The sequence below is a fragment of the Ptiloglossa arizonensis genome, chromosome 6, assembly GCF_051014685.1.
Source record: "Ptiloglossa arizonensis isolate GNS036 chromosome 6, iyPtiAriz1_principal, whole genome shotgun sequence".
NCBI classification, from domain to species: domain Eukaryota; kingdom Metazoa; phylum Arthropoda; class Insecta; order Hymenoptera; family Colletidae; genus Ptiloglossa; species Ptiloglossa arizonensis.
The window spans coordinates 11,783,851-11,808,483 of NC_135053.1; the positions used below are offsets into that span (position 1 = coordinate 11,783,851).

General features: G+C 36.1%; 2 protein-coding genes across 10 annotated transcripts; one reads left to right on the plus strand and one right to left on the minus strand.

The window, feature by feature from the left end:
• The first annotated feature begins 13,776 nt into the window (after positions 1-13,776).
• Dtwd2 (DTW domain containing 2) lies at positions 13,777-16,752 on the plus strand. 4 transcript variants are annotated; one of them, XM_076314577.1, is made up of 6 exons: positions 13,777-13,860; positions 14,162-14,251; positions 14,505-14,666; positions 14,733-14,913; positions 14,981-15,183; positions 15,252-16,752. In XM_076314577.1, the coding sequence occupies exons 1-6, from the start codon at positions 13,802-13,804 to the stop codon at positions 15,379-15,381; spliced, it is 825 nt and encodes a 274-aa protein (XP_076170692.1). In that variant the 5' UTR covers positions 13,777-13,801; the 3' UTR covers positions 15,382-16,752. The 4 variants fall into 4 exon arrangements, 3 of the variants coding, with proteins under 3 accessions (XP_076170692.1, XP_076170693.1, XP_076170694.1); XM_076314578.1 differs by having other exon boundaries at positions 13,781-13,969; XM_076314579.1 differs by lacking the exon at positions 13,777-13,860 and adding an exon at positions 14,001-14,019.
• Positions 15,473-18,861, minus strand: Art7 (arginine methyltransferase 7). Of its 6 annotated transcripts, none has more exons than XM_076314571.1 (10): positions 18,697-18,861; positions 18,102-18,304; positions 17,865-18,014; positions 17,551-17,772; positions 17,247-17,479; positions 17,042-17,171; positions 16,758-16,984; positions 16,123-16,681; positions 15,907-16,067; positions 15,473-15,826 (listed from the first exon to the last, which is right to left on the minus strand). In XM_076314571.1, the coding sequence occupies exons 2-10, from the start codon at positions 18,273-18,275 to the stop codon at positions 15,568-15,570; spliced, it is 2,115 nt and encodes a 704-aa protein (XP_076170686.1). In that variant the 5' UTR covers positions 18,276-18,304; positions 18,697-18,861; the 3' UTR covers positions 15,473-15,567. The 6 variants fall into 6 exon arrangements, with proteins under 6 accessions (XP_076170686.1, XP_076170685.1, XP_076170687.1 ...); XM_076314570.1 differs by having other exon boundaries at positions 18,693-18,861; XM_076314572.1 differs by lacking the exon at positions 18,697-18,861 and adding an exon at positions 18,393-18,621.
• Between the last annotated feature and the right edge of the window lie 5,772 nt (positions 18,862-24,633).

Below are 24,633 nucleotides of genomic sequence, written 5' to 3' on the forward strand. Positions count from 1 at the left end.
TCAAAGTTCCATCGATCTCCCTCGACACGCGATACAAACGAAGATACTAAACCAAAGAGATGGAAGGAATCAATGTTCCTTCGATCTCCTCGTTTAGTTCTGCCGAGCAATTACATTGTGGAAAAATTAGGCAAAATTGGAAAAGACGCGACACGAACCGTGCAGTTGGTCCTACTAGGTCTATCCCGTTTCCCCTCCGTGGTTCCGATTCCAGAGAAAACGAACGACGCCTACCACTCCCCTAGAGGAGTGCCCCGTTTCTCCATCTTTACGACGAGAGGGTCTTATTTTGGAGGCTTTCGCAGGGACCGGCAAAAATGCCTGCTCCTGTGCTCGCAACATGCCCCCTCTGGAAGAGGACACACCGGAAGAGACGGCGATAGACCGTTCGGACTACTTACACGGCCGGTCACTTGCTTGTACAAGAAGCAGTGGTGACCGGACCGAGGAACGAGGAAGCGAGCAAAATTAAGCTAAAGATTGGATAATTGCTTGGCAGATTACAGCCTTAAAACTAACTTATTCTAACTGCAGAGATAGAAGGAATCAATGTTCCTTCGATCTCCTCGTTTAATTCTGCCGAGCAATTACATTATGGAAGAATGAGGCAAAATTGGGAAATACGCGACGCGAACCGTAGAGTTGTTCCTACTAGGTCGGTCCCGTTTCCCCTCAGTGGGCCAGATTCTCAAGGAAATGCGCGACGCCGTCCACTCCTCTAGAGGAGTGCCCCGTTTCTCCCAACTCCGCAGCCAGGAGCCACGCAAAGCGTGGACCTGACTCACGGAGGATGACGAAGAGAGGGTCTTGTGGAACAAGGGCTTCCGCAGGGACCGGTGCGAACACCTGCCCCTGTGTTCGCAGCATGTTCTCTCTCAAAGCGGACACACCAGAAGAGACGGCGATCGAGCGTTCGGTCCACCTCCACGGCCGGTCACTTGCTTATGCAACAAGCAGAGGTGGCCGGACTGAGATACGAGCAAGCGAGCAAAAAGAAGCTAAAGATTGGATAATTGCTCGGCAGATCACAGATATTCGTACATGGTGACCTTAAAACTAACTTAGTCTATACTTAGAATTAACAATCCCGCGGAGGGTGCAATATATCAGTCCTCTTCGTCCATCGTTCTTCGTTTTCCGACACATCTAAGAGAATGTATCTAAGAGAAACCTAAGAGAAACATAAAGTCAAGGCATAATAGAAAATAGAAATGAAGATGGTCAGTGGAAAAAGATAAACATGGAAAAACAAGTTGAAATTAAAATCAGAGAACAAATGAAATGAATTCGACAAAGAAAGAATTAAAAAAAAAAAGAAAGAATTGAGAGAGTGGTCGCCAGTACTGACCACCGCCTACCGGCGGCCAGTACCGGTTACCAGGGTGGGGGGTCCCCCTTCCAGAAACCTAAAATGAAGAGATCCGTCCACCTCGGAGGCTCCAGGAACAATGAAATTTTAAACAACCGGGGGCTCCTTATATACCCACCACAAGGTCACTTACCCCTACTTCGATTGTCTTTGTTCGATCTAACCGAATATTTCAAGAAATTGATCGGTTTTAGGCCATTATTTGTACTAGGACATTCTTAATAATTATTTAAACTATGTTCCTACGACGGTTGTTAATAATTATGATAAATAACCATCAAGATATAGCGAAATCTGCAAAGGGAAACAGTTTCTGTGAATGTTTGCCCATCCACGCGATTGTTATTAACATTTACGCATATTCCCAATATTAATCGAACAATGTGCAACTTATTTATGCATTACAAGTGATTAAGTAACTTATAGAAATTGATTTTGATCGAGATTCGAAGTAAAAACATGTTTCGTAAAGTTTTAAAGCATGGAAAGTAATAATTGTCTATTTGTTACATTAATTTAACATTTGTTTAATTCTTATAATTTACACGATACGCGTAGAAGTAGTATTCTTTACTGAAAAGCGCCGAAATTCAATTAATCGCTTTTTTAAATAGAAAATCATCGTGATGAACACTTGGGAATCGATAATCGATATGTGTAGCCTTGAAAATTTCGGTTGGACCTCAATAAAAATAATTCCATCGCGAACCAAAATTACTTCAACGAAATGTTATTTTAAGCGTTTATTTATACTAGGACATTGTTAATAATTATTTAAACTATGTTCCTACGATGGTTGTTAATAATTAGAATAAATAAACATCAAGATATAGCAAAATCTGCAAGGGGAAACGGTTTCGATGAATGTTTGTTCATCCACGCGATTGTTATTAACATTTACGCATATTCCCAATAGTAATCGAACAATGTGCATCTTATTTATGCATTAAAAATGATGAAGTAAATTATAGATATTGATTTTGATCGAGATTCAAAATAAAACATGTTTCGTAAAGTTTTAAAGCATGGAAAGTAATAATTGTCTATTTGTTACATTAATTTAACATTTGTTTAATTCTTATAATTTACACGATACGCGTAGAAGTAGTATTTTTTACTGAAAAGCGCCGAAATTCAATTAATCGCTTTTTTAAATAGAAAATCATCGTGATGAACACTTGGGAATCGATAATCGATATGTGTAGCCTTGAAAATTTCGGTTTGGACCTCAATAACAATAATTCCATCGCGAACCAAAATTACTTCAACGAAATGTTATTTTAAGCGTTTATTTATACTAGGACATTGTTAATAATTATTTAAACTATGTTCCTACGATGGTTGTTAATAATTAGAATAAATAAACATCAAGATATAGCAAAATCTGCAAGGGGAAACGGTTTCGATGAATGTTTGTTCATCCACGCGATTGTTATTAACATTTACGCATATTCCCAATAGTAATCGAACAATGTGCATCTTATTTATGCATTAAAAATGATGAAGTAAATTATAGATATTGATTTTGATCGAGATTCAAAATAAAACATGTTTCGTAAAGTTTTAAAGCATGGAAAGTAATAATTGTCTATTTGTTACATTAATTTAACATTTGTTTAATTCTTATAATTTACACGATACGCGTAGAAGTAGTATTTTTTACTGAAAAGCGCCGAAATTCAATTAATCGCTTTTTTAAATAGAAAATCATCGTGATGAACACTTGGGAATCGATAATCGATATGTGTAGCCTTGAAAATTTCGGTTTGGACCTCAATAACAATAATTCCATCGCGAACCAAAATTACTTCAACGAAATGTTATTTTAAGCGTTTATTTATACTAGGACATTGTTAATAATTGTTTAAACTATGTTCCTACGATGGTTGTTAATAATTATAATAAATAAACATAAAGATATAGCAAAATCTGCAAGGGGAAACTGTTTCGATGAATGTTTGCTCATCCACGCGATTGTTATTAACATTTACGCATATTCCCAATATTAATCGAACAATGTGCATCTTACTTATGCATTACAAATGATTAAGTAACTTATAGAAATTGATTTTGATCGAGATTCAAAATAAAACATGTTTCGTAAAGTTTTAAAGCATGGAAAGTAATAATTGTCTATTTGTTACATTAATTTAACATTTGTTTAATTCTTATAATTTACACGATACGCGTAGAAGTTGTGTTTTTTACATAAAAGTGCCGGAATTCAATTAATCGCGTTTTTAGATAGAAAAATCATCGCGATGAAGATTTGTGAATCGATAATCGATACCTGAAGCCTTGAAAATGTCAGTTGGATCTCAGCGAAAAATTCCTTCGCGAACAAAGAATATTTCAACGAAATGAAATTTTAAGCCATTATTTATACTAGGACATTATTAATAATTTTCTAAAGTATGGTCCTACGACGGTTGTTAATAAATATGATAAATAAACATCGAGATTTTGCGAAATCTGAAAGACGAACGGTTTCGGTGAATGTTTGTTCATTTCCGCGATTGTTACTAACATTTATACATGTTCCGAACATTTATCTTACAATATGCATCTTATTTATGTATCGCAATTAATTAAGAAACTTATAGAAATTGATTTTGATCGAGACTCGATGTTAAAATGTGTTTCGTAGAGTTTTAAAGCATGAAAAGTAAGAATTGTTCATTAAATACATTAATTTAACATTTGTTTAATTCTTATAATTTACACGATACGCGTAGAAGTTGTGTTTTTTACATAAAAGTGCCGGAATTCAATTAATCGCGTTTTTAGATAGAAAAATCATCGCGATGAAGATTTGTGAATCGATAATCGATACCTGAAGCCTTGAAAATGTCAGTTGGATCTCAGCGAAAAATTCCTTCGCGAACAAAGAATATTTCAACGAAATGATATTTTAAGCCATTATTTATAATAGAACATTGTTAATAATTGTTTAATCTACGGTCCTACGACGGTTGTTAATAAATATAATAAATAAACATCGAGATATTAATTTAGGTTGCAAATCGAGAAATATATGAATATCAATATTTTACTTTCGTTTTCGATCACAATTAATTTCTGAAAACTAACTAATGATTTATGATGCCTAAATAAGATACATATTGTTCGATCAATATTGGGAACATGCATAAATGTTAATAACAATCGCGGAAATAAACAAACATTCTCCGAAACCGTTCGTCTTCGCAGATTTCGCAATATCTTGATGTTTGTTTATTATATTTATTAACAACCGTCGTAGGACCGTAGATTAAACAATTATTAACAATGTTCTATTATAAATAATGGCTTAAAATATCATTTCGTTGAAATATTCTTTGTTCGCGATAGAATTGTTGTTATTGAGATCAAACCGACATTGTCAAGGCTGGAAATGTTTATCGATTCACAAACGTCCATCACGATGATTTTTCTATCTAGAAAAGCCATTAATTGAATTCCGGCACTTTTATGTAAAAAACACAACTTCTACGCGTATTGTGTAAATTATAAGAATTAAACAAATGTTAAATTAATGTATTTAATGAACAATTCTTACTTTTCATGCTTTAAAACTCTACGAAACACATTTTAACATCGAGTCTCGATCAAAATCAATTTCTATAAGTTTCTTAATTAATTGCGATACATAAATAAGATGCATATTGTAAGATAAATGTTCGGAACATGTATAAATGTTAGTAACAATCGCGGAAATGAACAAACATTCACCGAAACCGTTCGTCTTTCAGATTTCGCAAAATCTCGATGTTTATTTATCATATTTATTAACAACCGTCGTAGGACCATACTTTAGAAAATTATTAATAATGTCCTAGTATAAATAATGGCTTAAAATTTCATTTCGTTGAAATATTCTTTGTTCGCGAAGGAATTTTTCGCTGAGATCCAACTGACATTTTCAAGGCTTCAGGTATCGATTATCGATTCACAAATCTTCATCGCGATGATTTTTCTATCTAAAAACGCGATTAATTGAATTCCGGCACTTTTATGTAAAAAACACAACTTCTACGCGTATCGTGTAAATTATAAGAATTAAACAAATGTTAAATTAATGTAACAAATAGACAATTATTACTTTCCATGCTTTAAAACTTTACGAAACATGTTTTATTTTGAATCTCGATCAAAATCAATTTCTATAAGTTACTTAATCATTTGTAATGCATAAGTAAGATGCACATTGTTCGATTAATATTGGGAATATGCGTAAATGTTAATAACAATCGCGTGGATGAGCAAACATTCATCGAAACAGTTTCCCCTTGCAGATTTTGCTATATCTTTATGTTTATTTATTATAATTATTAACAACCATCGTAGGAACATAGTTTAAACAATTATTAACAATGTCCTAGTATAAATAAACGCTTAAAATAACATTTCGTTGAAGTAATTTTGGTTCGCGATGGAATTATTGTTATTGAGGTCCAAACCGAAATTTTCAAGGCTACACATATCGATTATCGATTCCCAAGTGTTCATCACGATGATTTTCTATTTAAAAAAGCGATTAATTGAATTTCGGCGCTTTTCAGTAAAAAATACTACTTCTACGCGTATCGTGTAAATTATAAGAATTAAACAAATGTTAAATTAATGTAACAAATAGACAATTATTACTTTCCATGCTTTAAAACTTTACGAAACATGTTTTATTTTGAATCTCGATCAAAATCAATATCTATAATTTACTTCATCATTTTTAATGCATAAATAAGATGCACATTGTTCGATTACTATTGGGAATATGCGTAAATGTTAATAACAATCGCGTGGATGAACAAACATTCATCGAAACCGTTTCCCCTTGCAGATTTTGCTATATCTTGATGTTTATTTATTCTAATTATTAACAACCATCGTAGGAACATAGTTTAAATAATTATTAACAATGTCCTAGTATAAATAAACGCTTAAAATAACATTTCGTTGAAGTAATTTTGGTTCGCGATGGAATTATTGTTATTGAGGTCCAAACCGAAATTTTCAAGGCTACACATATCGATTATCGATTCCCAAGTGTTCATCACGATGATTTTCTATTTAAAAAAGCGATTAATTGAATTTCGGCGCTTTTCAGTAAAAAATACTACTTCTACGCGTATCGTGTAAATTATAAGAATTAAACAAATGTTAAATTAATGTAACAAATAGACAATTATTACTTTCCATGCTTTAAAACTTTACGAAACATGTTTTATTTTGAATCTCGATCAAAATCAATATCTATAATTTACTTCATCATTTTTAATGCATAAATAAGATGCACATTGTTCGATTACTATTGGGAATATGCGTAAATGTTAATAACAATCGCGTGGATGAACAAACATTCATCGAAACCGTTTCCCCTTGCAGATTTTGCTATATCTTGATGTTTATTTATTCTAATTATTAACAACCATCGTAGGAACATAGTTTAAATAATTATTAACAATGTCCTAGTATAAATAAACGCTTAAAATAACATTTCGTTGAAGTAATTTTGGTTCGCGATGGAATTATTTTTATTGAGGTCCAACCGAAATTTTCAAGGCTACACATATCGATTATCGATTCCCAAGTGTTCATCACGATGATTTTCTATTTAAAAAAGCGATTAATTGAATTTCGGCGCTTTTCAGTAAAGAATACTACTTCTACGCGTATCGTGTAAATTATAAGAATTAAACAAATGTTAAATTAATGTAACAAATAGACAATTATTACTTTCCATGCTTTAAAACTTTACGAAACATGTTTTTACTTCGAATCTCGATCAAAATCAATTTCTATAAGTTACTTAATCACTTGTAATGCATAAATAAGTTGCACATTGTTCGATTAATATTGGGAATATGCGTAAATGTTAATAACAATCGCGTGGATGGGCAAACATTCACAGAAACTGTTTCCCTTTGCAGATTTCGCTATATCTTGATGGTTATTTATCATAATTATTAACAACCGTCGTAGGAACATAGTTTAAATAATTATTAAGAATGTCCTAGTACAAATAATGGCCTAAAACCGATCAATTTCTTGAAATATTCGGTTAGATCGAACAAAGACAATCGAAGTAGGGGTAAGTGACCTTGTGGTGGGTATATAAGGAGCCCCCGGTTGTTTAAAATTTCATTGTTCCTGGAGCCTCCGAGGTGGACGGATCTCTTCATTTTAGGTTTCTGGAAGGGGGACCCCCCACCCTGGTAACCGGTACTGGCCGCCGGTAGGCGGTGGTCAGTACTGGCGACCACTCTCTCAATTCTTTCTTTTTTTTTTTAATTCTTTCTTTGTCGAATTCATTTCATTTGTTCTCTGATTTTAATTTCAACTTGTTTTTCCATGTTTATCTTTTTCCACTGACCATCTTCATTTCTATTTTCTATTATGCCTTGACTTTATGTTTCTCTTAGGTTTCTCTTAGATACATTCTCTTAGATGTGTCGGAAAACGAAGAACGATGGACGAAGAGGACTGATATATTGCACCCTCCGCGGGATTGTTAATTCTAAGTATAGACTAAGTTAGTTTTAAGGTCACCATGTACGAATATCTGTGATCTGCCGAGCAATTATCCAATCTTTAGCTTCTTTTTGCTCGCTTGCTCGTATCTCAGTCCGGCCACCTCTGCTTGTTGCATAAGCAAGTGACCGGCCGTGGAGGTGGACCGAACGCTCGATCGCCGTCTCTTCTGGTGTGTCCGCTTTGAGAGAGAACATGCTGCGAACACAGGGGCAGGTGTTCGCACCGGTCCCTGCGGAAGCCCTTGTTCCACAAGACCCTCTCTTCGTCATCCTCCGTGAGTCAGGTCCACGCTTTGCGTGGCTCCTGGCTGCGGAGTTGGGAGAAACGGGGCACTCCTCTAGAGGAGTGGACGGCGTCGCGCATTTCCTTGAGAATCTGGCCCACTGAGGGGAAACGGGACCGACCTAGTAGGAACAACTCTACGGTTCGCGTCGCGTATTTCCCAATTTTGCCTCATTCTTCCATAATGTAATTGCTCGGCAGAATTAAACGAGGAGATCGAAGGAACATTGATTCCTTCTATCTCTGCAGTTAGAATAAGTTAGTTTTAAGGCTGTAATCTGCCAAGCAATTATCCAATCTTTAGCTTAATTTTGCTCGCTTCCTCGTTCCTCGGTCCGGTCACCACTGCTTCTTGTACAAGCAAGTGACCGGCCGTGTAAGTAGTCCGAACGGTCTATCGCCGTCTCTTCCGGTGTGTCCTCTTCCAGAGGGGGCATGTTGCGAGCACAGGAGCAGGCATTTTTGCCGGTCCCTGCGAAAGCCTCCAAAATAAGACCCTCTCGTCGTAAAGATGGAGAAACGGGGCACTCCTCTAGGGGAGTGGTAGGCGTCGTTCGTTTTCTCTGGAATCGGAACCACGGAGGGGAAACGGGATAGACCTAGTAGGACCAACTGCACGGTTCGTGTCGCGTCTTTTCCAATTTTGCCTAATTTTTCCACAATGTAATTGCTCGGCAGAACTAAACGAGGAGATCGAAGGAACATTGATTCCTTCCATCTCTTTGGTTTAGTATCTTCGTTTGTATCGCGTGTCGAGGGAGATCGATGGAACTTTGATTCCATCTATCTCTCTCCGGGTCTCCGCTCGCAGCAACCTCCACGTGGTGAGACCTGGTAATCGGTATTACTCGCGACGAACAATAATTATTCGTCGTGGGTAGTACCGAGCTAATCGGCTGCGAGTTTAGAATAGTAATTTTTACGGTACAGTAGAGTACTTTACGGTACAGTACTTTCCACAAGTAGAGTACTTTAAAGAACAACATTTTTGTAATGAGTATGAAAGTGCGAATATGTTAATGGATCGAAGAAAAGCGATTGTATTTCCGATGAATTGATGTATTGAAATAAAATCAATTTCACTGACAACAGAAACTTTATTTTTGTCCATTATTTGTTTCCATTTCTTTAACCCGATCCTATGAAACTGCTAAAACTACTTGAAACTATATGTCCTCGACTATCATGTTCTCCTGATACAAAGAAAATCGGGATCCATGATTCAGAAATTCGTTCGAAAGTACAACAAAATTTCGATTCGCGGAAATTCTTGGAATTTGACGTCAATTCTAAGAATCCGCGAAATCGTGCCACTTCCTCGCATATCGTATACTGACACAAAGAGTCCCAAAATCAAACATTTTCTAAAATTTATGCCTGAATTTCAACCTTTGGTGTCAGGAAAATACCAAAAATTTCGATTCTTCAAGTATTTATCAAATGTTAAATTGATATATCTCATAGACAATTATTACTTTCCATGCTTTAAAACTTTAAGAAACATCTCTTTACTTTGAAGTTCGATCAAAATCAATTGCTATAGGCGAATCAATCATTTTTGATGCATAAATACGATGCACATTGTTCGATAAATATTGGGAACCAGCATAAATGTTAGTAACAATCGCGGAAATGAACAAACATTCACCGAAACCGTTCGCCTTCGCAGATTTCGTAATTTCTTAATGTTTATTTATCATATTTATTAACAATCGTCGTGGGACCGTAGATTAAACAATTATGAACAATGTTTAAAAGCCATCAATTCCTTGAAATATTCGTTAGATCGAACAAAGACAATCGAAGTAAGCAAGCGATAAAATAAATGAATATTTCTCTACATATCGGAAAAATAGTTTGTATATATGGATATGTATTCCGAACGCTCAGTGACACACATATGTCACACGGCGATTAAGGTGTGAAAACACCTGGCGGAGAAACGCTCAAGTTTGTTGAGGAATTGTTCTTATTTCCACCAATAGAGAGCGCCACGAGCATTATTTACCGACATTACAGATAAGTAATTCCATTTGTATGGTATTCCCTACGGTGCAATAAAATAAATAAATATTTCTGTACAAAGTTTCGTATGTATCATCTTTCGAATAAATGTAAAGTTAAACGAAATTAGCGTAATGAAATTTCTCTGCATTCTAGCCTTCCTTTATACATTTAAAAAAATCTTTGATACCTCGAAATCAAGGTCTACACGTATCGATTATCGACTCACAAGTGTTTATCACGATGATTTTTCTATATAGAAAAGCGATTAATCGAAATTCAGCACGTTTCAGTAAAAAATACAACTTCTACGCGTATTGTGTAAATTATGAGAATTAAATAAATGTTAAACTATTGCACTAAATAGATAATTATTACTTTCCATGTTTTGAAACTTTACTAAAGGAGTTCTTACTTTGAATCTCGATGAAAATTAATTTCTATAAGTATAATCATTTATAATGCATAAATAAGATACAAATTGTTCGATTAATATTGGGAACATGCATAAATGTTAGTAACAATCGCGAAAATTAACAAGTATGTTCTCCAAGGGACGGCAACCCATATAATTACCACGTTACAAATGTTTGGAATTGCGCGTTCCGAATATATTTGCATGCATACAAACAATAATTCGATATGTAGAGAAATATATATTTATTTTATCGCACGGTGGGGAATATCATACAAATGGAATTACTTATCTTTAATGTCGGTAAATTTATGCTCGTTGCGCTATCTATTGATAAAATTCAGAACAATTCCTCGACAAATTTGAGCGTTTCTCCGCCAGGTGTTTTCACACCTTAAATGTAGTTTAGCACTTTGTGCAATAGATGGCAACCCATGTAATTATCACGTTATAAAATGTTTGGAATTGCACGTTCAGAACATATTTGCATGCATACAAACAATAATTTCCATATGTAGAGAAATATTTATTTATTTTACCGCACGGTAGGGAATATCATATAAATGGAATTATTTATCTTTAATGTCGATAAATTTATGCTCGTGGCGCTATCTATTGATAAAATTCAGAACAATTCCTCGACAAACTTGAGCGTTTCTCCGCCAGGTGTTTTCACACCTTAAGTGTAGTTCACCTATTCTCTAGTAGATGGCAACCCACTTCATTGCCGTGTGACATATGTGTGTCACTGAGCGTTCAGAATGTATACGCATAAATACAAACTATAATTTCGATATGTAGAGAAATATTCATTTATTTTATCGCACGGTTACTTCGATTGTCTTTGTTCGATCTAACAAATATTTCCAGAAAGTGATGACTTTCAAGCCATTATTTATACTAGAACAATGTTAATAATTGTTTAATCCACGGTCCCACGACGCTTCTTAATAATTATGATAAATAAACGTCAAGATATTGCTAAATTTGCGAAGGCGAACGGTTTCGGTGAATGTTTGTTCATTTCCGCGATTGTTACTAACATTTATGCATGTTGCCAATATTGATCGAACAATGTGCATATTATTTGTGTATTACAATTAATTAAGAAACTTATAGAAATTGATTTTGATCGAGCTCCGAAGTAAAGAGATGTTTCTTAAAGTTTTAAAATATGGAAAGTAATAATTGTCTATTAGATATATCGATGTAACATTTGATTAGTACTTGAAAAATCGAAATGCATACTTCCTTGGCGACAGTGTTCTCCTCATACCAAAGGATGGAATTCAGACATAAATTGTAGAAAATGTTCAATGTTGGGACTCTTGTTGTCAGGAGTATACGATATGCGAGGAAGTGCCACGATTTCGCGGATTTCTAGAAATGACGTCAAATTCTAAGAATTTCTGCAAATTCAGATTCTGCGGAATTTTCAAATGAATTTCCGAAATTTTGCTAGATTTGTCGTCGATTTTGGGCTTTGCTAACAGGAGAACATGATACTCGAGAAGGTATTCTTATTCGGGGTTTTTTGCAAATGTCGTAAAATTCCAAGAATTTCCGCGAATTGAGATTTTGCGGGATTTTGGAACGAATCTCTAAACTTCTGCTAAAATTTTTCGTCAATTTTTGGCTTTGCTAACGGGAGGACATGATACTCGAGAAGGTATTCTTATTCCGGTGATTTTTGGAAATGACGTAAAATTCCAAAAGTTTTTGCGAATTGAGATTTTGCGTGATTTTCGAATAAATTTCTGATCTTTGGCCAAATTTTTCGACGATTTTGTACTTTGGTAATTTAGCAATTTGATAGGATCCAGTTAAGGAATCGGAGGCAAATAATGACTAAAAAGAAGCTTTTGTTGGTACTAAAAATGACTTTATTGAAAGATATCAATACATCGGTGATACAACCTCATTCTTTCGTTTAATTAACATACTCAAGTATTCATACGCACTATAAAAATGTTACTTTTCAAGGTATTCAACTTCTTCTTATCTTAAATAACCATTCTAAATTCGCAACCAATTAGCTCGATATTACTCGCAGCGAGTAATACCGATTACCACGTGGAGGTTGCTGCGAGCGGAGACCCGGAGAGAGATAGATGGAATCAAAGTTCCATCGATCTCCCTCGACACGCGATACAAACGAAGATACTAAACCAAAGAGATGGAAGGAATCAATGTTCCTTCGATCTCCTCGTTTAGTTCTGCCGAGCAATTACATTGTGGAAAAATTAGGCAAAATTGGGAAAGACGCGACACGAACCGTGCAGTTGGTCCTACTAGGTCTATCCCGTTTCCCCTCCGTGGTTCCGATTCCAGAGAAAACGAACGACGCCAACCACTCCCCTAGAGGAGTGCCCCGTTTCTCCATCTTTACGACAAGAGGGTCTTATTTTGGAGGCTTTCGCAGGGACCGGCAAAAATGCCTGCTCCTGTGCTCGCAACATGCCCCCTCTGGAAGAGGACACACCGGAAGAGACGGCGATAGACCGTTCGGACTACTTACACGGCCGGCCACTTGCTTGTACAAGAAGCAGTGGTGACCGGACCGAGGAACGAGGAAGCGAGCAAAATTAAGCTGAAGTTTGGATAATAGCTTGGCAGATCACACCCTTAAAACTAACTTATTCTAACTGCAGAGATAGAAGGAATCAATGTTCCTTCGATCTCCCCGTTTAATTCTACCGAGCAATTACGTTATGGAAAAATTAGGCAAAATTGGGAAATACGCGACGCGAACCGTGGTGTTGATCCTACTAGGTCGGTCCCGTTTCCCCTCGGTGGGCCCGATTCTCGAGGAAATGCGCGACGCCGTCCACTCCTAGGAGTGCCCCGTTTCTCCCAACTCCGTTTCAGGAACCACGCAGAGCGTGGACCTGACTTACGGAGGATGACGAAGAGAGGGTCTTGTGGCACAAGGGCTTCCACAGGGACCGGTGCGAACACCTGCCCCTGTGTTCGCAGCATGTTCTCTCTCAAAACGGACGCACCAGAAGAGACGGCGATCGAGCGTTCGGTCCACCTCCACGGCCGGTCACTTGCTTATGCAATAAGCAGAGGTGGCCGGACTGAGATACGAGCAAGTGAGCAAAAAGAAGGGGAGGGTTCCCACGTGCTACCTTCTCCCACTCTTCCCAGTCAACAATTTAGGGAATGAAGTCTGGCCATGACCCCAATCTTGTAAGATGGAAAGTCTATTTCATCTGTGTTCAAAATTTGAAGTTCAAACCAACCACCGATGTCGGTAAAGTTAGCAAACTGTACATCAACTATCGATTCTCTCAAACGTGGGAAATTCGAATTGTAGTTATTTCTTGGAATAACAGCATAAAACTGTCTTCTGTAATAAAAATGTAACTAGAGAATGTACTTTATCTACTCGTTTTTATATACTATTGAGAAAGTTAAGTTTTTCTTTATCGACAGTTTAGCCAGTTTTTGTATATTTAGTATAGCTTCAATGCTAACTTATAGTATTAATTATGCATGTTCCTCTATCTTTCATTACAATTCAATATCTTTTTTATTATTATTTTATTATTCAGTATTATGATGAATGAAGAAACTGTGTGGCAGGAATTATCAGAAATTCCTGCTGATCCTCCAGAAACAAGAGATAAATGTTTGCAATGCAAGTAAGTACATGAATATTATTAGGTTATGTTTGCAATGCAAGTAAGTACATGAATATTTTTAGGTTATGTTTAAGCTATCCCATACAATTTATATATTTTATAAAAATATTTAAAGTTTAAGAGGAAAGAAATTGTGCCACTTCCTTTATATTGTCATAGTTTAGAAAGTAGGTAGATATGGTAGAGAATCAAATGTTTGGTAGGTTTGGTACCTAAAATGATTAATGTAAGGTACATAATTATATTTTTGTAGGAGACCCGTGCCAGTATGTTGGTGTCCAGGATTGCCAAAATATCCTGTATGTCCTGCATCAAGCATAATAATTTTACAGCATCCAGCCGAGGCAAAACGTTGTTTAAGAACTGCACCTATGCTTGCACTGGGTCTTGAACCTGGAAAGTGTGCAATTTTCAGGTAATTTAACATATGAGAAATGCTATCAGGAGAACAGAAACGATATTATTGTTCATTTAACTTTAGGGGAAAGAAATTTCCATTGTCCAAACACGAAGGTTTAACAGAAATTTTAAATGATAAAAATACTATTTTATTATATCCATCCCCTGATGCTATAGCACTTGATAAATTAAATCCAGTTGGAATTAATGGACAAAAGCCTTATAATCTTATTTTATTAGATGGAACCTGGCCACAAGCAAAGGTAATATATGTAGTACATTACACAATTGTCAGGTTAGAATTAACAAAGCCATGACTACTTCTTGCAGGCTATATATCATTCGAGTCCTGCACTTTGTCTTTTACAAGCATGTAAATTAGTTGGAGTTCCAACAAGCGAATATGTTATTAGGACACAACCAACAGAGGGTTGCTTATCTACGCTTGAAACTGGAGCATTTGCACTCTCCATCTTGGAAGGTGATCCAGAATTGAAAGATAAAATGCTTGGACCTCTACATTATCTCTGCAGGTAAGTTTCCAATATTATAATGCAAAAGTATATATAAATTACAGTATTAATAAGTATAAAAACTTCAGATTTCAATTAGAAAATGGAGCTGTAACTCATCAAAGTAAAGAATTTCTTATTAAACAAAAAGCTTATCCCAAACTTATAGGCCGGAGATTAGCTAAACAGTTACGGATGTTACCTGAGGAATCTACGTAACATTTTCTGCCCAATAGCTCAAAGTAATAGATAAAATATCAATTATATATATTTACAGATTCATTCTGTAGATATATTTAATTTTGATAAACATGTACAAGGATAATTTTTTATGAAGATAAACAAATTATATAAACAAGTAATGTTTTTAATTTAAAAACATATTTTTATAAATATTACATCACGTTATTTTATAGTTTCTGACAATACCTGAAAGTCAAATTTTATATTTCCATACTGTGGTACAAAGACAAACGACCACAGAAGAACACTCTGTTGTGTAACACTTGTTATGTTTTTAAATAAATGTACACCTTGCCTTGTAAACGGATCCCATGATATCCGTTTACTAGGCTGTATTTCTGCGTTAGGTCCCGACGACACCGTAATTTCAGAGTTCAAATGCCAATCAACCCATAAGGCTACACCATTACACGATCCATTCCTACATTAACCAAAGAATGTACAGAGAAGCAAAAATGTAAATCTATTATAACCATTGATATAAAATTTAAAAAGTCTCACTCTAAGATAGGAATGGTATCCGAAATATTTATATTTTTTAACTCATTTGCATTTTTTGTTAAATCAAATTTTTGAATAACAAAAGGTAAACTTAATGCCTTAGCAGGGTATTCCCACAGTGGTTGAGCTTCTATTGGACTATCACTTTTCTCACTCGATTCCTGTAAGATTTGAAAAATTATAAACTTTTTCATATACCTTTAATATATTACTCACCTGAATAAATTCATCGAATATAGATAAATCAAAACCTTCACAGTTTCCAAGCGGTAATCGTATTTTATGCAAATCTTTAAATTCAACTGCAACACCCATTATTGTTGCGGCAATTGGAATTTTTTTTACTCGAGATGAATATTTTGAAGAGATATACCAATAGTAAAGATTTTCCCATGGAACAATGGAAGTAAGAAAATACGGTTCGCCAAATATTAGATTAATAGTATTTTCTGGAGGTAAATCATCTATTGACTCTATAATTTGTACTCTTTCTGAGAGTTCATTTGCATTTATAAACATTTTTGTACTTTTTCTAGATAAAAAATTTGTCTCTAAAATGAATACTTTCTTAGCACCTAATTTAATAGCTGCAAGACTTAATAAACAGTTATCCGATAAACATAAACAAACTGTATCCGACGTAACATTTTCCTCTAGCGCTTTAATGTATTTTTCATTTCGTTTCTGATCGTTTAATTGTCCTATGCGTGTTCTGCAGTAAGCTATATGAACACCACAATTGCAAACAGGTCTGTTGTAATCTGGTATTTCATTTCTGTAAATAGAGGACTGTATCAAATAGTCGATAAGAGAATAAAAAAATAGAATAAATAACGTTTAAACTATTATACATCGTTTCACTAATTAACTGAAACCACATAGAATATTCATCATGATATCCAAGCAAACTAATTTCCTTGTTAGCAATGACAGAAGTTTCTGTTGGTAAGTAATAAATAGCTTGCATCCAGTGATCTCTCCAGGGTATTACATCAGCTATTTCTGTAAGACTCATGCCTTTATCTTGTAACTTTTTTGTATCAGGATGTTCCCACACTGGTGCACAACTTAACAAAACCTACGTAAAAGCTGTTTAGCAATAAATTTAAAGTATTCTTCCATATTTGATTATTACCTGATTATCTATATCCATATTTAAATCCCACCATATAAAAACGGCTTGCGCAGTACCATTTAAAGTTGGTTTTACCCGTAAACATACTTTTTCATAGCACAACAAAGGTGTTTTACCAGAGAAGTCAAACCTAAAATATTTGGTTTATATTTAATTTTTTTGACACATACATAGCAAATTGTTATAAGGTGATACTTGTTGTTACCTAAACATAGGCTGAGGTGATAATAACGATTTAAATGCATTACGAGGAAATTGTGTTAATTGTATATCATGAACAGCAGCAGCTCCAAAACATGACTTTACACAATGTGGCGAATTTAACAAATATTTGTTTTTGTATCGAATCGGTTGTATCGTATTCCACGCATGTACAGCAGGACTGTCGACAACTTGTATCCAAACTGTAGCACTATGTGGTACAACTATACTATTTTCCTAACAAAAGAAAGTACATAATAAACCATAAATATATAACAGAGTCATAATTCATAAAATAGTGTTTGTACTTCAAGGAGATATTTATGAGCATGCTGAAATGTAGAAAGGGCTCCTTCTCCAATAAGTTCAGTATCAAATATTTCGGTAACTAAAATGTTTGCTTTCTTGGCCATATCGCTATCCTTTCCAATGGTCATTGTTGTAGAACGTTTGTGGATTAATTTAATTTTATTTTTAAAACCATTCTTTTCTATTATTTTTATAGCACATTTAGCCATTGGTGTAAAAGCCTAAAAATAATCTTGAACTTTCCAAATTGTAAACATATAAATTTCAAATTTATAAATACAATCTTAATAATTTCTGTAAAGAAACTATTTACTTCACATGCAGTTATACTATCTGCTCCACACTTAGCAGCCATCATTGACAACAAACCGGTACCAGTTCCTATATCAAGTACATTAGCCTCTTCTCCAATTTGATGCTTTCTTTCGATCGCAGTTTTAAGAGCAATATAGTATTTTTCATTCTACAATCACAAATAAATAGTTTAGTTTTATGCACATTTAGACGGTACAAAATAATTTTTAAACTATATGTAATATATACTACTAACTCTTTCATGATCGTGCAACATATCGGCAAAGGCTGATCTAGCAACTTCTTGATGATAATCATAATTTTCATCTTTTTCATCCCAAGTAACAGTACCAGTTAAAGGATTTAAATATTGAGTAAAAATACTCATGTTTCGCATAAAAATTAAACGATTTATAGAAAATATTGACATATACTTTTTGCGAAATAATTTATCAATTTCTGAAAGAAAAACATTAAATTTATATAGAAACTGTTTATTAAAGAATAAACATAAACATATAAAAATTCATAAAACTTATGTATTTACCAATAGTGTTAAGTATAAAATTCAAATTAAACAACAGGTTAGAATAAATTTGGAATGTAAAGAAAGAATATATAGAATTGTAATTCAGATTAATCGAAAACTATGAAAACGAAGAAACTAATTTTGCAAACACAAGTTCATTTGACAAAATCAAATGAAAATACTTCTCGACTCTGGACGTATGACAAATGTAAACTACAGCACGTGTAATTGTTTATATTATATTTTTGACGAAAACTATGGATGCACTCTCGAGGTAATAATTTAAAATTATCTACCATGTCGATACAGTAGACTAACCTACCGATCACAGATGAGATATAAAGTCTAATCTGTGATATAAGATGAACGTTGCAAGAAATGCTTCTTCACGTCGTACAAATAGAGAATCCTTATCATTTCCGTGTCACTTTCAACGTTACCGATTCGGACTGGAATAAAAATTTAGCGTTTTTAGATATTAAACATGGCGAGAATAAAGTATTTTCACAGCAATAAAAGTTATAGGTCAGATATAACATAAACCATGAGAAGTGGAAATACGGACCTTATAATATATCAATGGTTTTGAAGAGATCTCTTCGCTTCATAGCGGTGATTCTAGGAACTATATTCAAATAAAGAACCAAAGTTGGAGAAGATAATAAACGTAAAAAACTCGCTCCTTAGTCCCTTGTCAGTTATAGTTTTGTCAAATCTATTGGTCTCGGAAAAAATTGTAACTAATAATTTGTGCTTACATATTTTAGCAATATTAAACGACAAGTATTTTTGAAGTTACAGTTAATCTAATAATTCAATACAATTTTTCTAATTCCATTTATCCCTAGGTTGAGTGACAAAGATGTCATATCTGCTATTACGTAGCGATTGACTGGAACTTTTCTTACATCATCGAATGAAAGAATAGCCTTCAGGTCTGGTTTCCTTTCTACTACTCGTTTTCCAGCTAATGATATGAAAGCGGAGTCAGAGCGATAACAGGGAACCTAGCATCCCTAGTGAGCGAAGACCCAAAAGAAGATCGATGGAACTTCAATTTCATCTACCTCCCTCTACGTGCATTAATAGCTAGAGAAAAGACGGGAGATGATGCCACAAGTAAGATATCAAATATATGGTGTATCTTATGGGTATGTGTCATCTGAAATATCAATCTCGTAACATATCCTTAGCTTTGTGGTGACCTTTTCGTTTCAGAACGACGACATTACAAACTATCTTCAATTGCATCCTCTAAGTTTCGATAGGTAACAAATCGAGAAACCTCTCCTCTATGTACCGTTTGCCAGTTACAGAGAAAATGGAGTATCTGTTTCGATGACATTGATCACCTTCCTTTCCAGTCGAGCTCGCTAAAAAAGAAACGGACTTGACCAACTAGCACTATCTCCACAGTTGGCGTCACATCTTTCCTAAATTTGCTTCGTTTTATTTGAGACTCGATCCCTCGATAAAACGAGAAGATCGAAGAAACTTTGATTCCTTCGGTTTGATAACTCGGTCGAATGTAGATTCCATCATTATTGTCCGTAAATAAAAAAGTCGAGCCGTAAACAAGAGTCATTATTTTATATCGACATGGACAAACTGTAAAAACGATGTTTCTTTCGATAGGAATTGATACCACAGACATCGAATAGACGTTTGTACCTTATGGGAGTTGGTGTCACGCGATCTGAAATACCGATCTCACAACATATTCCTAGTTTTGAGTGACCTCTTAGTTTCAGAACGGTGACACAGCGAACTATGTTCAATTGCACCTCTAAAATCTGGACAGGTAGTAAATAAAAAAAAAATCACCCTTGTACATCGTTTATGGGAGAAATGAGGCACCTGTTTCAGTGGTGTCGATCATCTTTCGCTCCGAACAGACTCATTAAGAGGAACTGCCCCTAGGGTCAAGGGTCATGTTCTCGATGAAGTTGCGTGTTACACTCCAACAGTAAAAGTGACCCAAGAGTAAACATCCTTACTCCTAGAGATTGAACCGTATTTGTATAAAATAATTATTCATTTCGAGGGAAACCACTACCACTACCTGGTAGTGGCGAATACATGGTACATACTAGAGTAGTTCGTGTTCTCCGATCAATGGGGTTACAAGCGAAAGCTTCGGTGTCCATAGACGCTACGCGCGGAAATCACGTCCCATGTCCCTAGGGCCATCCGAGTCTTATCCCTGACGGAATTGTGCTAAACTCCAGCAGTAAATATGACCCAAGAGTAAACTTCCTTGTAATTGCTGGAGACCAGAGTTTAGGGTTCCCTGTAACCGTTCTCGATGATTCGACCAAGATCAGAGGACTTTTTTTTACGAGTCAAACCCCTTGGTGGAGATAGCTATTGGGGGGTAGATAATTCTCTGTTGGTGATTTCCGAATCAATGGGGTCAAAGGCACACTAGTACCGGGTATCCGTGAGTCCTGTTGACAAAACTTTCCCTTCAAAGGACTCTCTTAATCATTTTGTTCGCCATGAGCAGTGACAAACAAATGTTTCCATACTCGATCCAACGAGACGAGTCACATTCTTCGAACAAATGCACGTTATAGCGCGTTGGACCGCACTTTTCGACAGCTTTTTAGGGGTGTCTAGATCGTTGGAAATTTAAAGAACGAAGTCTTGTGGTATTTGACAATGTTGTATTTAGCGTAGAGTTGGCAAAAGTTGTTAGGTTGTATATTTTGTGTAAACTGGCCACGGAACTCTAGCCACCGAACTCTGGTTTGTTGTAGTCTGTTTGTCGAACTCTTGTAACTTGTGTTGAGCTCTTGTGTCTTGTGTAACTGTCGAACTTGTATGTTTCTTGTAGTGTTTAACTGATGGCGAAATATTCGCTTGTTTGAGTCTGTGTCAAACTGATTGGCAAAATTGTTTAGTTGAGTGAACTGTGTCTTGGCAGAAGTTGTTTGACTGTACTGTGAACTGTTAACTGTTTCCTCCGCGTGTCAACCCTCCGTTTTATGGGTTCGGTTTTAAATCCGATTGGCTGAGGAATTTGGGAAGTGGACAACTGTGTCGGAGGAAAGGGAAACTTGGAGCGGGATTGTTAGTTGCAAACCGAGGGTTCCTGGAAGTCAAAATTGTTAAAAACCATAAAGATGCGAAAGTCGCCTTAATGACCCCGCATGAATCGGCAAAACAAGAGGAAACTTACGGTTTTTATTCTTCTAACGCATAAATTCCATACGAACGTTTATTCTCTTTATCCATATGACGTTTAGTCTCGTCATAGATCCAGGATCGTTACATTACAGAAGGTGGCACCCAATGACTCTAGGTGCCAACTGCACGGTTCGCGTCTTTTCCAATTTTCCCCTGCTTTGTTCGACGATGTAATTGCTCGACAGAACTAAACGAGGAGATCGAAGGAGCTCCGATTCCATCTATCTCCTCGGTTTAGCAATCTCGATTCTAACGTACATGGAAGGAGATCGATGGAACTTTGATTCCATCTATCTTCCTTCGTGTCTTCGCTCGTGGCAACCTCCTCGCGGTGAAATCTGGTAATCGGTGTTACTCGTGACGAAGGTGTCACAGAGCTAATCTTGCTTTGAACTTGGCTAAGAACTCGGAGCATTTTCTTAAGACGTAGATCCAACATTATAACACAGAAAACTTTTCCACCTTGTAAACATTTACGAAACTTTTGTACTTGATATTTTAACCAATTGTACGAATCGAATCTTTCGGTACTGTTCGAAATAATCGAGAGTTCAAGGGAAGAGTCGTTCAAAGAGAGACAAGCTCTCTGTATTTCTTTTATTCTTAGTTCCTTTGGTTCGAGATTCAAAGGATCCGGAAGATTTTTATTAACATAATTCTCGTTTGTCGTCGACTTCGTCTTCATTATACTCTACCTTCCTTTCTTTTTTTTTTTCTTCTCTTTACAGTCGCTTCGTTGTCATTCATTTTTACCCCCTTTTTCGTTTCCCCTCTCCCTTTATCGAACTCGTTACCTCTCTCCGGGGTATTGTTGTTTCCAGAAATGGCGAAAAATCGACGAAACCACTAATTGGTTCTGTCAATCCTGTACAGGGGCGACGGAAGTGATGGGAGGGCGGACAGTAGTGGGGATGGAAGAACGTTGAAACGACGAAGCATTGGTCATGTCGACCGGAAAGATTCGTTACGGGAATACAACGTTCCAGGAGAGCAACTTTCATTTCGGTTCGGCCGCTCTCTTCTTTTTTTCTCTCTCTCTTCTGCTCGATTTTTCGTTTTATTATTGGTTCTTCTGCCTCTTTCAATAAGCGCGCCGCGGCGTACCGATGATTTTACACGTTTCGACGCATCGACGGTGGCGGTCGCCAGAAAACGAGGCAGCCTCCCAATTCGGGACACGGATTCTTGTTTCGAATTGCGGGAACGTGTGATCGCGGACCGATCGATCGGAACCGAATTACCAATACTTCGCTCCGTTTGGATCTTTACCACGACGCTTCATTATTTCGCACTTCATTGTTTCTACGTTATTATTTCGTTGTTTACATTTCTAAGAGTTACGGGTTATTAAAAGAAATAATTAGAGCGCGCTGTATTTTTCTTTATATTTTATTTCTCGAGAAGGTATACCGTTCTTGCTAGAACCTTGCACAGAGCGAGACAGAAGATGATATTAGACATCCTCCATGTCTTGAAACATTCATGCATTGAAAAATTGATAGTCGTTTGAATTTTTTCTCAAAATTAAGAAATACGTGTCCCAAATTTTCTTTTTAATTATTCATTTACGAGATATTTCGTCGTATCAATTCAAATTTAACACTCTGTACAAGTGCCTACGGACTCGTTGAACCTTGTACAGTTGTGCCACTTCTCTGTCACGGTTTCTATTTATTTAACGATCGCATAGTTACCTTCACGGAATATTTAAAAACACTTAATGTTTCAGCGTTCCAAGAAGGATCCATCTCGATCGGTCCTGAACTGTTGACACTATGTTAACGGGGTGCTAGTGTTTCAACACCCCATACTTTTTACGAGATCCAGAGATTGCGGAGATCCTGGCGGGTTTCGAAGTTCCAGCTTCTCGAGATCCCTAGGTTCCCCCGAAATTCGCGGGTCGCCATCGGACCTTCGAAACCCCTGAAACTCCAAGATTTGGCCATCGTACCTCTGGGATTCCCGGAACCTATGGAATACCTTCGTACGTTCAGGATTCTCGAGATGATTCTAGTCTACAGGATTCTACTATGCATCCAATCTCGAACAAATAGTTATTATCGAGTAAATTACCCCCCTAGCTCGATTTATTTGGCCTAAACTACGAATCAGACTCATAGTAGTCGACCTCGAATAATTTTCGATCGCAGTTTTTATTTATATGTACTGTGCGCAATTTGCAAGAAGTCCTGCGAGATGGTTTAGGGATTTACTTTGTACTATTTCACTCGGTCTGAATACGTTTTGTTTGCTTTATTCGTCACTCGATCCAGTTAGTGTAGATCGATTTAACCAATAATACTCTACGGTCGAAAATAAGTGCAAATTGAGGTGTGCTTTTTCTACTTTGATCGAATAATTAAAGGTTGAATGCGTTAAGGGGTTATTCTCGTTTAAATCTCACTATTTCGTCTCTTGAGTGATCAAGATTTAATGTTTATGAAAGAATCTCGAGCATTTTAAATTTGGAATACATGTTTTAAGAATACACAAATTTTTATGCAATTACCCGTCTCGTGTGTCACGTGTCTCCATGGTTGTTACGATTAGGATCGTTTCATGCATTCTAATTGCACGTGGATGTCGTCCTTGTTAGAATAATACACAAAGAATAAAATTTGACACAATGGCGGTTCTCTGTTTTGGTTCTTCAATTTCGGCTAACTTGTCGACGAAGTGGTTCCTCGGCGATTTAGATGATCTTGAAATATGTTACAAAAGGCAACATTTTGAACAACTTTTTCCTATACGTGTAACCGACAGTTGGCTTTAGTTTCCGAGATATTAGCAAAAATCCAACCCCTGGCTCTGTGTTTCTTGTGCACTCTCAGCTCGAAAAGGTCCAACCTAACCTAACTTATTCTCGTGTAAGATTTGGCAAAGAACGAATCGTGATTAAGGCCAACCAACCTCTGGTTTCACGTTTGGAAAAAAATTTCTCAAAAATGTTGTCCTTTTATAAGATATTTCAAGATCGTCGAAATTGGCGAGGAATCTGTTCATCGACGAATTCGACCCAATTTTTCGTCCTTGGAGGGGCTGTAGAAAAAAGTATGGCAGATATCGACCT

Bases quoted from the DNA above. Each gene is read 5' to 3' on its own strand.
- Dtwd2 (XM_076314577.1), top strand. From the start codon at position 13,802: ATGGAAAGTCTATTTCATCTGTGTTCAAAATTTGAAGTTCAAACCAAC. The intron at 13,861-14,161 runs GTAAAGTTAGCA...TTTATTATTCAG, and splicing joins CAAACCAACCACCGATGTCG to TATTATGATGAATGAAGAAA. The intron at 14,667-14,732 runs GTAATTTAACAT...ATTTAACTTTAG, and splicing joins GGAAAGTGTGCAATTTTCAG to GGGAAAGAAATTTCCATTGT.
- Art7 (XM_076314571.1), bottom strand. From the start codon at position 18,275: ATGTCAATATTTTCTATAAATCGTTTAATTTTTATGCGAAACATGAGT. The intron at 17,172-17,246 runs GTAACAACAAGT...CAAATATTTTAG, and splicing joins TCACCTCAGCCTATGTTTAG to GTTTGACTTCTCTGGTAAAA. The intron at 16,682-16,757 runs GTATAATAGTTT...CTCTATTTACAG, and splicing joins CAGTTAATTAGTGAAACGAT to AAATGAAATACCAGATTACA.